Genomic DNA, 13553 nt, shown 5'->3' with positions numbered 1-13553 from the left:
CCAGGGCTCACCTCCCCCTTGGGGCCGCAACTGCTGCAGGGGGTCCCTCCAGGGGGGTCTCAGACCCTCCACCCCCGGCTTGCTCGCAAGTTCTACGTCTCCTAAATTCTGGGGCAAGAACCAGCTCTGACCTCACCTGGTGCCTGCGAAACAAAGCCAGTGGGACACGATACTCTGGTTGCCCACCTCTCACTAGGGTTCCAGCCAGAGAACCTGTGTCTATTGGAAAAAAGAAGAGAAATCACAAAAATCTGGGAAGTAAAGTTCTGCAGCAAGGCATGGCTTACTTCAAAGACTCAACTCTTGCAAAAGCTTTAAGAGAGGAACGCTGTAAAGCAGAAAGGATGTGGGTTTCTTAATCTGAGGGTGTGGCCCCAAGCCCAACAGCTCTTCTGCTCACTGGCTTGATAAAGGAGGGATACTCTCTAAGAAAGAGATGCCCCTTGAAGCCTCCAGAAGCCAGGGACACCAACCCCATCCATCTCTTCTTAAAGTGACAGAGAAATGGTCACAAGAGCAAACACCAAAATAATAGTGAATGGATGTCCGGGATGCTTATCTGAAGAGCACTCTCATTCAATGCACGAGTTCTAGCATCCCCGAGTCATCTTTCTCATAAGGACAAGGACCACGTTTGCCCTGTTGACGGCTGCATCTTTGTGGCCTAAAACACTGCCCGGAATATACAGCAGGTGCTCCCTATACACGTACACGCTGAGAAAAACTGTCTAATTTCTTTATGGCTTTACCTATACGTAGCTCTGTTTGCAATACACAAAAGATGGGCCTCACCTAACTCTTACTGATGCTTAGGTTTTTATCAGCACAAAATTTTCACTTGCTTCCTGAAAATGTTCAGGCCAATACAAAGTGGCCTGGTCCTGGCCCTCTAGCATCCTGAAGCTCAGATAATTTGGACCTTTTGGCTTAATTCTTGCCCACCTGGGCAGCCCAGAGGCCTCACAAAGACAGTAATTTGGGTCATGAACACAGCACCATGTTGGGGCAGTTAAGGGTAGTGGTAAAGAATGGGGGCTATGCAGCCAGACTACCTGGGTTTGAATCCCAGCTGGGTCAGGCTGTGTGACCTTGGGAAACTGACTTGGCCTCTCTGTGCCTTTGTTTCATTTGTAAAATGGTAAGCACAATAATACCTGGAACTTTTGAGCTGATACACAGAGAATGCTTTATATGGGGCTTACAAACATCTAGCACTACATAAATGTTAGCAAAATTATTATTACTATTGCTGTACATTCATCTAATAATCATGCTGAAAATGCAATTACTTCCATCGGCGATTTGTAAAAAATATATTCTCATACATATGCATAATTTTACGTGCAAAGGGCATTACAAACAGCCTTTCTTAGAACATTTTTTCCTTTTTCATCTTTCTGCTTGCCTTTCTTCACAAGATACACGTCTTTTCATCTTTCTCTCCAAACTCCTGTAATGTTATACACACAACGTACATCATGTTATGGTTAGTGTTTTTCCCAAGGCAGAACTTCTTAGCATCCTACTTTGCACAACACAAGCTTGTGAAAAACCCCCACATCACTGGTTAGGTCATTCTGTTTCAGTGACCGTGGAATTTAAAACGTACCCCCCCGTCCCCACTCCCCAGCACTGCTCCCTAGTGTCAGACTAGGACTACAAAAATCTTAAAAAAAAAAAAAATAGTGACAACACAAAACCACACAGTTTCTTGTTTCGGCAAGCAGAGCTCCAATGAAAAGAAAAGCTTTCGTCTCCTAACCCCAAAAAGCAGAACCACAGAAGATATTCTGGGAGCCTTCTGCCCACACCCCCTGATCCTCAGGGACCCTGGCCCAGCCAGCTCAGGCAGACCCTCTGGCTGCCTGAGAGTGACAGGTCTCTGTCCTCAGCCAACGGGAGCCCTTCAGGGGGGGCTGCTGACCACTCACTCCGCACGCAGGAGTCTCTCAGCTCATCCGCCCAGGCTGGATGACACGTCCATCAGGGGACCCACTGGCACCTACCCTGACGACAGACCCCCCACCCCGCTTGCAGGCAGAGACCCCAAACCAATCCAACCAAGAGGCAAGTGGGTTCAAGGCTCACCCGGCCTTTCTTTAAGGGGGAAGACTTTGAGCCCCAAAGAGACAACCTCAACTGCCCCCCGTTGCTGCACATCCCCCCAAAAGCCACCAGAGCATTCTGGGCACCTACTGGTGCCTGGTACAGTGCTAAGAGCGTTAACCTCAGGCTCATTGAGGATTCAACAACACCCCTATGATGCAGCAGGTGCTGTACTATGCCCATTGTACAGATGGGGAAACTGAGGCACAGAGTAGGCTGGTGACCTGCCCAGGCGGTGCGGAGTAAAGCCAGGATTTGAACACCAACAGCCTGGCTCCAGAGCCCCACATTCAACCCTCACGCCATGAACAGACACAGAGTGCAAAGGAGGAACCCAGCAGCCTGACGTTTCCATTCTTCTAAGTTCTGCCCGTTGTGCGGAAGAGAGAACAGGAGTCACAGAGGGGAAGTAACCAGAGGAAGCATAGGCAGAGGGTAATTGTCACAGAGACCTGGATTCGAATCCCAGTTTTGCCACCCTAATAAGGCAGGTGTCAAGCCCTTTATAAGCCAGAGGTAGTCTGCGAAGTGGCTAGGAACATGAGTTCTGGGGTGGGCAGCTGTCTACATGACCCAGGGCAGCTCACTTAAACTATCTATGCCTCAGTTTCCTCATCTGCCAATGGGGATAAGGACAGCACTTCCTTCATAGGGGTGTTGGAAAGATCAAATGAGTTGATAGAAGGGTAAATGATGAATCAGTGTCAGCTCCTACACAGTAATGACTGTCATTATTATTATCATTATTAACACTGCCCAAGAGTACACACAGTGCACCCAACACAGCCGGGGCTTCTAGATGTTGAGATCCAAGTTTCAGCCAAAACCCGGGGCATTTTCTCCCACAATCTCTATGGGGTCCCCCAAGAGAGATCCAGCATCCATACAAGAGGGCTGTCCTTGCCTTTCCATGACTCTTCAATAAACACACAAAATACGGCACCAAAGTCATCAGTCCCCATCGGAGACAGGGGAGGAGGTGCAATCCAGTTCCTGAAGGAGGTGGGCAATGATGGGGAGATTCTAGAGGAACCAGAGAGCCCCAGGCCCGGAACCAAACAAAACCACTGGTTCCGGAGTGTAGATGGTCAAAAGGAAATTCACTCAGAGTTCCTGTCCTCCTTTCAGTGCTGACTCACATCTCACTTCCTCCAAGCAGCCCTCCCTGACTACTCCTGCTTGCTAGATGCTAGAATCCTATCATCTTAATCATCTTTAATATTTAATAATAATCATCTGTAATATTTAATTATCATATAACAATTAATGATAATAACTAATATTTAGAAATGCCTTACTACCTGCTAGGCACTGTTCTAAGTGCTTTATATATATTTATATAACTCACTTATCCTCTTAAAAACCCTATAAGATCTATTATCATTCTCCATTTCACAGATGAGGAAAGTGAGGTTCAGAAAGGTCAAGCCACTTGCCTAAGGTCACATAGCCCAAGGACCCGACCCCAAGCAGTCTGGCTCCAGCCCAGCCTCATACTTGGATTTCTGTAAACACCCATTTCGCCACCTTTGACTAGAACCTGGCCCTCCTCGAGGGCAGGAACTTAGAACTGGCTTTTCTGCATTTCGCACAATGCTCAGTCTACCCCAAAGACTTCATTTCTACTGGCGACAGGACCTTAAAACAAGGGACACAAGGAGGCCAAGGCAACCCTTCGAGACCTGCCTCTGCCACATGGAATTAAAAGCAGGGAGGGATTACCCAGCATTCTTCCGAGTGGGAACAAGCCCTCAGTAAGTATAAAGGCTGGGAGGAGAGAGTGGGAAGACAGGAGAGAATCACAACCTGCAAGTTGCCAGCCTCGCTGCCATGGAAAACCTTGGTAATTAGCAGTTCGTGAAGCTCTAAGCCCTGGGTTTTCAAAACTGAAAGATCTTGCGTCGTTTAGGGACCGTTTCTGATGGAGCCAAACAAGAGAGGTCTCCTACAGCTCACAAACGAGATACCGCTAGTCGGGTTACACAACCAGTCTGTTTCTGGCACCAGCTTGGGGACACCCAAAAGGACATGGCAGAAAGAAAGCCTGGATTCCCCTTCCCTCATTTGACAAGTGGGGAAACTGAGGCCAGGACATGTGCACGACTGATCCAAGATGTCCAAGTCGGAACCAGCTCATCTCAAAACTGACAGGTCAATACAAAAAAAACAAAAAACAAAAAACTGATGAGCTCAGCAAATTCAAAGTGTCAAGGAGATACTATGGAAGTAGAGAAATCTTTTTTTTTTCTGTTTCTTTAATAAGGATGGTTGATTCCAATCAATTTCCATCATTCCAGCTTCCTCAGACTCTACACATGGACAATTTAAAACCACAGTGAACCCAAATGCCATCTCTATCTGTTCTGAAAGGCACCACACCGTCCAGAGCAAGGACGTGGGAGGAAGACGTATATTTTCTTTCCTATTAATATAAAAATCGGCTTGTCTTTCCTCTTTCCCTTCCAGACTGAGAAGCAGGGAGTGGCTAGAAGGAGAAATGAGGAGTCCCCTAGAATCTGACGTTGCTCAGAGATACCAGGGCTGTCTACATCTTTAATTCAAACTGAGCAGATTCTTTTCTTTTCTTTTCTTTTTTTTTAACTGTGAGAGAGGGAGGGATGGGAAAGAAAGGCCAACCCTGCCTCATTCTCACAGGCCTTTCTAGAAGGGTCCTTTAGCCAAATGGTTTTCAATGCCTCTGCACAACTCTCCTCCCCGCCCATCCACCCCTCAACACGCACACCTCTTTTCACAGAGAGAAGGGCTCTGTCCTCCTTGAGTTAAAACTCGGACCTCACACAGCCTCAGCTGCACCCCCAAGCCACGGGGGACCCCAGAGGATGCCAGAGTCTCCCTCTTTCCCCGGAGACTGGGAGCTGTAGAGCCTGGCTCTGGGGTTTCTGAAGGAAACACCAACCGCCCCCGCCCCACCCCCCCAACCAGCCCTTCCTGAACCAGGATTAAAAGACTTCCTAGAGCAGAGAAGGGAGTAAATGAGGTCCCAGTAGGAGGTTTGGAGATTAAAGCCCTCGGAGTCTCCTAATTTCCAGCAAGGCTCACCCCACTCCCACCCCCTAGCCACTTTTCTCACTTCCTAGGAGAGTAGGGAAGTGGCCCCTTCCTCCCTCTCACAGAGAAAAAAAAAAAGAAGAAGAAGAAGAAGAAGAAAAAAAAAATGCAGCCGAGAATAGGGGTTTGGAGCACTAGCTCAGACTGCCCTGGTTCAAAATCCGGTATCCCCAAGTAACCAGTTGTTTGATTCTGGGCAAGTTACTCAACCTCTCTGGAGCTAAACTCTCCCATCTAAAAAATGAGGGAAATATTCGTCCCTACTTCATGGGCCACTTGTGAAGGTTCAACCTTCTCATGACAAATGTAAGCGCCTGGCACATAATAAGTGCTCAATTATTTTACAGCATCTGACGCTGTGGTTTTGCAACTTGGAATTGGGGATGGGGAGGATGGGACTGAACCTCGGAGTCGTGAGTTCGAAACCCACTGTCCCCAAGCTCCAGCAAAAGCGTGTGCGTGGGAAAGAGGGGTCCTACCCCGGGGTTTTGTCGACTTCTGTCCCTACTCCGGGCTTTGGGTTTTATCCTACTCTACTGGGCGCTTAGGGACTCTGGGCTCTAGGATTTCTAGGGTCCGTCCTAGATGAGTAGTCTGTGATGCACTAGGTGGCGAAGAAATCCCCGGGAAAAAAAACGCAAGCCCAAGCTCCCGGCGCCTGGCTCCCAGAGACCCTGCCTCACGGATGTAACTAATTTTAAAACTATTTGAAAGGCGGAGAAGGGGAAAGAAAAAGACAAAAGGACAGCGTGCCGTAGGGAGAAACGGAGTGAGGGAGACCCCGGGTCGGGGCCGGCCAGGGAGGCGACAGCCCAGCTCTGGAGGAGGCCGCCCTCCCCACGTCTGAGGCGATTCTCGCGCCGCCCGGGGGCCGTGGCCACAGGTTGTGGGGACCACCCCGCGCAGCGGGGCTGGCGGCTGGAGCGGAGGCTGTCCCCGCGCTCCCCGGGCTACACTCACCGACTGCAAGAAGCGCAAGGTGCCCACATAGTCCCTCTCGGTGCCCAAGATCTCGTTGAGGACGCAGAGGCGGAGGCGCAGCTGGCGCTCCGACTCCCGGGCGGCCGCGCACTGGCCGGAGATGGGCGCAGCGGCGCCGGGTGCCCGGGGGTCCAGGTAGGCACCGTCCCCAGCCCCGTCGCCGCTGGGATCGCTGCCGCCGGGCACCTCCATCCTAGCGCGGCCGCGCGGCACCGGCTCCTTCCCCCGCGCGGAGGTCGCGCCGAGCGGCGACTCAGGCGTCCAGGCACTCCATCCCGGACGGGGCGCGCCAGCGGGCCGGGCTCAGCAGCGGGCCCGGCGCATGGCGTGGCGGGCGAGCAGGCGGGACTGGGGGCGGGCGGCCCGCGCCGGGGGCGGAGGCAGCGAGCGGAGGCAGGACGAGGGGCGGGAGGAGGCCGGCCCTCGGGGCTCCCAGACGGCTGGCCAGGCCGCCGCCTCCCCCGCCGCCAAGGGAGCGTCTGCCAAGTGCCACGCCGTGCTCGGGCCGCAGAGGCGCTCCGTGCGCGCACTGGGCCCCTTGGAGACGCGCCGCGGCACTGGGCTGGTACGTCGGAAGCTCGGCTCGGCCTGAGCTGGGCGCCCGGGGCTCTTGGGCGAAAATCTTCCACGAGGGGCCCCGCAGAGCCCCGAGAGTCCGAAGCAGCGCGCCCGCCGCGGCCAATGCACCAACTCCGCGCCCGAACGCGTGGCGCCCCCCCGTCCGCCGCGGGCTACGCCACTCCCACCCCGACACACGCGACACCCACCGCGCGCAGCACAAACACGCAGGTCCGGTCGCCGGCCGCCGCCGCTCGGGCTGAGTCAACACCCTGTTGGAAAAGCTGGCAGCGGAGCCGCGCAGGAGAAAGCCCTCCCCACCACGCGCGCCCCCGCCGGCCCCGGGAAGAAAGCGGTGACCCCAGCCCCTGCCTTTGGGACACCCAGGCCTTTGGGTGCCCTCGGGCGCTGCCACGACCTTGGGAAGGAAGACGCACGGCTCTCTCGTTCTCTCTCTTACCCCCTCTTTTCTCTTTCCCCTTCCTTTTTCTTTCCTTCCTTCTCCTCTTTTTCTCTTTCTTTATAACTTCTATGCCTCCCATGAGATGAGTCTGCCCTTTCCAACCTTTCTCAGAGGAAATTATTTGCTCTCCAGTCACTAATCAAGCGGCAGCTGCTCTGCCCGTGCCTCCTTCCATACACCCCCAGCCCCCATAAGGCCTTTGGAAACCCGGCTTCTAGTCTAGGCTGCTCTGTGTGACCTTGATAATCAGCAAACTGCTAGACAAGTGTCTTCACCTGCCGCACTAGACGATGTGAAGGGAAGATCCCTCTGGGACCTGTTCAGGTTAAAATCCCAGCTCCCGCACTTGCTAGTTTCCTCGGGCGACCTTGCCCTGATATCCTTACCTCAAGAGCCTCAGTGTCATCATTACAGTGGGAATAATCATGGTACCTAGCTAATGGGGTCCTACGGGGTTATGTGTTAATCCATAGGGGTACTTGGAACAGTGCCCGGCACCTAGAAATTTCTCTATAAATGTTTATTATTAATATTGCATGTATGAACAGCCCTCTTAGCCCAGCCCCACTTTCCATACTGTCCACACAGTTCCTAACCTGCCCCTGTTCAAGGGCCAGAGATTGTGTCTCTGCAGTGGATTGGCTGACTCATGTAATATCCCCCCGTAGACTGTAATCATCCTTTAGGCTGTTCCGAACACCCAGGATCACTCTCCCAATGGCCTCTGGGTAAATACTGCAAGTGCATAAGGACACAAGGAGAGAGTGGGGTGTCTTCTGCCCTCTCAGAACTCTGTTGCTTTGTGATCTTGGACAAGATGACATTTGATCTGGGCCTTGGGTGACTGAAGTTCCCCTGGACAGGTAGTCAAGGGTGTGAGGTAGATGAGCCTGCCAGGTTTGGGTAGTGGAATCAATTGTGTCTGAAAGGTAATTGGCTCCCGAGGTTCTCGGGAAGAGGGCTCTGGAGCAACTCTGCTCTGTGACCTTCAACTGGTCACAGCAAATCTCTGACCCTCAGTTGCCTTGTCCTTAAATTAATCCTATCTACCACAAGGGGAGAGCATAGCGGGAGCATCCTGACTGTGGGATGAAACTGGCTTGCATTTGTTTCCCAGTTCCAAATCTAACTGGCTGGGGTGACCTTGGTCAAAACACTTCACCTCTCTGAGCCTGTTGCCTGTTCTGTAAAATGGGAATCTTTGTAAGAGAAAAATGTATGTAAAGCAGTGTTTCTCAACCTCAGAATATTGACATTTGGGGCCAGATAATTCTTAGTTGTGAGGGACCATCCTATGCGTTGTAGGACATTTAGAGTCATACTGTACCCACTAGATACCAGTAGCACCCCCTCCCCAGATGTGGCAACCAAAAGTGTCTCGACATTGCCAAACATCCCCAGAGGGACAGAATCACCCCCAGTTGAGAACCACTGATACAAAGTACCTGACACAGATAGCCAGCACATATTAGGCTTTCAACAACTGTTAGTCCCCTTCCCAGCCGTGACCAAGAAAGATTAGCTTCAACTTCAGAGATATTAATTACACACACACACACACACACAGATCCCATGCTTCACCCAAGAATTGACCCACCCTGCCAAAAAGACCAGCCTAATGTTTCCGCGTTTCCATGCATGGAGCCCACCTCTGGCCCACCCCATCTCTTCTACATTCTTTTACTCCCTCAGATTCCTCTGGGATATTTCTCCCCCACCATCCCATCCCTAGTGAAAGCTAATACAACTTACTTTTTTTTTTTTTTTTTTTTTGTGGTACGCGGGCCTCACACTGTTGTGGCCTCTCCCGTTGCGGAGCACAGGCTCTGGACGCACAGTCTCAGCGGCCATGGCTCATGGGCCCAGCCGCTCCGCGGCATGTGGGATCTTCCCGGACCGGGGCACGAACCCGCGTCCCCTGCATCGGCAGGCGGACTCCCAACCACTGCACCACCAGGGAAGCCCAGATAATACAACTTTTAATAAATTACTTAAGCTCTCGTTTTCATCACTTGTGAACTGAGGATAGTAACTGTACCAATGTCATGAGGTTGTTGCGAAGATGCCTGAGTTAGTACATGGGAAGTGCTTAGAGCAGATAGCGCTCTGGAAGTGAAGGCGTTTATTTAGTCAACGTGTGGACTGAGTGCTGAATCCATTGGGATGCATTTGGCTGCAAGGAGGAGAAAAACGGGCTACTGATGGGTTAAACCATAGGACGTCATTTACTTAACAAGAGGTCCAGAGGAGGCTGGCTCCTCAGGCTGGTTGAGCACTTGGTGACATCCTCAAGGATCAAGGCACCTGTGACCCTGCTATCTTCATCATGGTGGCTTTTCTCCCAAAGTTTGGGGCCTCAGAGACACAAGGTGGCTGCTGCACTGGCCATGTCACCTGCTAACACAGCTCCAAAGCAGGAGAGAAGAGGGTAAAGGGGGTGCTCCCCTGTGCCTCTCTCTTATCAGAGGGAGAAAACTTTCCCCAAAGCCCGCAGCAAGCAGATTCTCCCTTACACTTCACAGGCAGACTGGGTCACATTCCCGCCTTTAAATACTCCCTGACCAAGAGCAGGGTTGGCACCAGCAACTTAGAATAGTCCTGCTCCATCTCCTGGGACATGGCTGCCTGAACAACTTGGGCTTCTGTTGTTAAGAGAGAAGCGTCTACCACAAGCACCTACTATGTGCCGGGCAGGGGGTGAGGTTCCGGGACTGCAGACGTGAACAAGATTAACACCGTTCAGGCCCTCCTGGAGCTGACATCATTCCAGCAGGGGGAGCAGACAGTGATGAATTAAAGACAGCAAGTTCCTTCTGTCATTCATTCAATGGGTGTTTATTGAAGGCCTACTATGTGCCAGGCTGGGATACAGCGGTGACCACAGCAGGTAAGGTTCCTGCCCTCCTGGTGCGTCCAATCCAGAGCAGGAGGAGAAAAACAATAACCAAATCAACATTCAAAAAAAAATCAATTAACAAGCAAACAGGGACTTCCCTGGTGGCGCAGTTGTTAAGAATCTACCTGCCAATGCAGGGGACATGGGTTCGAGCCCTGGTCCGGGAAGATCCCACATGCCACGGAGCAACTAAGCCCGTGCACCACAACTAAAGATCCTGCGCTCTAGAGCCCGCATGCCACAACTGCTGAAGCCCGTGCGCCTAGAGTCCATGCTCCACAACAAGAGAAACCACCACAATGAGAAGCCCGCACACCATGATGAAGAGTAGCCCCCACTCGCTGCAACTAGAGAAAGCCTGCGCACAGCAACAAGAGCCAACGCAGCCAAAAATAAATTAATTAATTAATTTAAAAATAAAATAAACAAGCAAACAAATAAACGAGATCCTTTCAGCTTCTCCAGAGTTGTTCGGTGGCACCTCCAGGCCTCTGCCTCAGGTCACTGCCTACCCAGGTCTCATTACTCAGATAGAGACCTCAGCGCTGGTGTGATCAATGGGGACTCCCTTGGTCCAGGGCTGGCTGCCTCCCAGCTAATCCTGGCACAGAGCAACTCACTGAACCAAACATGACTAAGGAATCAAAAGCTCAGGGAGATTTCCTTTATCTATCCCGGTGTCAGCCTGACCTCTCCTCCCTTCTTCCTCAACACTTCCATCCCTACCCTCCAGGATCTTCAGTGGGGAGCCCTTAGATCCCTGTCTATCTCCAGGGCAGGGCCTAAAATAGGCTATAGCTGGGAAACATTCACCAAAAGAACAGAGAAAAAGGAGGGGGAAAAAAAGGCTCTCAGTTCAGCAAGAAAAAAAAAAGCAATGGTAATGATGGGGAAATTCTCTTCTACAGGGACAATTTTAGAGTTTCTGTTACCACGTACTTTGCAAATAGCGGGAAATACCGTTTCGTTTCTGTTGCATAAGTTTCACAGTTGTGAGGAAGAAGTTAATGCTGCTTGGAATCATTAGACAGATAGTTCCTTATTCTCTGATGAGACTCTCTCAGATTCTGCAGGCTCAGGATTTGAAGGCGTCCCCTTCCCAAGCTCTGCTTTTTAAAATGATAATAATAATTAAGATAAAACGAGGGGTGGTTTTTTTCCCTCCCAAGTTGAACGAGCCAGGTGAGAACTGAGTTATCGGACTGCCCAGGACAGCCAATCATTTCTCAAATGCAAATAAGTTCTCAGTAAGCCAGGCCAGCTGCCCAGAGAGTCTTTTCCCCGTTCCAAGCACCAAGAGCAGCTTTCTGAGAAGAGGAGAGAGGCATCTCCACCCTTGGTATTGGACAGAACAGCTGAACAACCCGACGCAAGGCTGGACATGCAGGCCGGGGTTCATTTCTTCAGACCAAGATACAATTCTCTTCCTGCTGCTCTTGGTGGAGTCACGCACAACTCCCCAAGTCAAAACTTCTCCAAAGAAAGCCTTGCTCTTAGAAGCAGATATCTCCAGAAGGCTCTGGTTCAAGGTCTGATTCGAACATAATAGATATCAGATTAAGTCAGGGCTCCAGAGCTTTGCCAAATCATATTCCCACCAGAAAGCACTGGAAATATAGCCCGGAGGAAAGAGAGAAGGAAATGCTTAGGACCCTTGGTTCCAATCCTGGCTTGGCCGCTGACATGGTACCTTCTTTTTTTTCCAGGCTTTGGACATTGTTGTAGCTCTAGAGACCAGCTGCCTGGATTCAAATCCCAGCCCCACCATTTCCCATTGTGTTACTTTGTGCAAGTGACTTAATCTCTTCCAGCTTTGATGTATCTATCTTTAAAATGGGGCCGATAAGAGTTCCTACCTCACAGGGTTATTGTGCGGATTAAAATACTTAATAGCTCCAAAGTGCTTAGGATGCTACCTGATATTCAGTTGAGTGTTAGCTATTATAATTGGGTGAGGCCATGATGTTTGGAGGTGTGGCAGCCATCTTGACACCATGAAGGAGGACATTGCTGACCAGCTGAAGATGGCAAAAATGACAGATGGAAAGAACCTGGATCTTTGATGTCAGTGAGCTCCTAAATTAACCAACTGTAGAGCCATCCTACCTCTGCATTTCTTGTATTATAAGACAATAAAATTTCCTTATTGTTTAAGCCAGTTAATTTTCCTTTATTTGAAACCAAAAGCACCCTAATTGACATGCTTCCCTTCCCCTAGATTTCTCCCCACTAGGATGACCTGAATCTTCTGTTCATAGGATGACCAAACACCCCAGTTTGCATGGGACATTCCCAGTTGGTACCTGTTGTCCCAGGATAAATATTATTAATAACATCTCTGTTTGGATGATTATGGCCACCCAATCCTTTGAAATAAGCATTGCCCACTTCCTACTTCTCTCTTAAAAGGCACATGCCCCAGAGAGGACTGCTCTCCACCATATTGCTTTCCCAATGAAGCAAAGGTCTAAGATTTGTAACATGAAGCCTGGACTGGGGGTAAAAGTTAAGAAAAAGTTTCAGGAAGAGATTGGTGCATAAAGGGTAAATTCTACAACTTAGTCAAGCCTGGAAATTGACCTGGATGGTATATCTTGAAATTCTGCAGCGAGGGATGCCAGATGGTTTTAACAGACATACTGGACACACATTTATATGTCTGGGTTATTTTTTTTTTCAGGTTCTTTCCTGGACTGAAAACTCAAGAATAGGGCTGCCCAGTCCAATTCCAGACACCTGGCAATCCCAGTAGTAACTTTTACTGAAAACTTATGGTTTCCTCTTTAGCCAGCAGAAACACAAACAGCCACACCCTCTCCAATGCCATTTATACTGCAGCCTGCCTTCCAAATTTCCTGGGCAAATTCCATTCTTGGAGCCTTCGTTGAAAGGGAGAAAGTTCTAATACCAACTGTTACCATTTTTGAGCACTCACTATGTACCAGGCACTATTAAGAAGTGACATCAAATTTTCACAACTGCCCTTTGTGGTAGTTATTATTGTCCCATTTTTACAGATGAGAAAACTGAGGCTCAGAAAGGAACCTGATCAAGGTGGCTGTATTAGTTAGGATAAAGATAGACATTGTGACAAGACCCAAATAGTAATGAATTTTTAAAAACATACCTTGTTTCTCTCTCATGTTATAGTCCAGGTATAAACAACCCAAGGCAGGTATGGAGGCCTCAAGGTTTCAGGGCCCAGGTTCTTTCCAACTTCCTTAACATGTGGTATCCACTGTATGCTCCAAGATGGCTGCTCTGGTGCTACATTCCAACCAGCAGAAAGAGAAAGGGAGAAGAGAAGGGAATGCCTGGTTCTTTAAACACCCCCAGGCCGGAAGTTTCACACATCACTCTCACCCGACTGGCCAGAGCTTTGTCACCCAGGTGTGTCTGACCCTAAATCCACGCCAAGCCACCACTCTGGTGTTGCCAGAGGACTGTGAGAATCTTGTTTCCCTCATCATAGAAGAATGC

General features: G+C 50.2%; 1 protein-coding gene across 1 annotated transcript in view; it reads right to left on the bottom strand.

The window, feature by feature from the left end:
- PREX1 (phosphatidylinositol-3,4,5-trisphosphate dependent Rac exchange factor 1) overlaps window positions 1-6476 on the bottom strand; it is a 201649-nt gene extending 195173 nt beyond the window's left edge. The window contains exon 1 of the mRNA XM_012537823.3: window positions 6136-6476. Coding sequence (XP_012393277.1) covers window positions 6136-6348 — 213 coding nt within the window. The 5' untranslated portion in view covers window positions 6349-6476. The remainder of the gene's footprint in view (window positions 1-6135) is intronic.
- Window positions 6477-13553: the final 7077 nt, after the last annotated feature.

Source organism: Orcinus orca, chromosome 16 (genome assembly GCF_937001465.1).
Source record: "Orcinus orca chromosome 16, mOrcOrc1.1, whole genome shotgun sequence".
In the NCBI taxonomy this organism is placed as follows: Eukaryota; Metazoa; Chordata; class Mammalia; order Artiodactyla; family Delphinidae; genus Orcinus; species Orcinus orca.
Note: the sequence above shows the minus strand (reverse complement) of the source record. Positions and strands in the feature narration are given on the sequence as shown.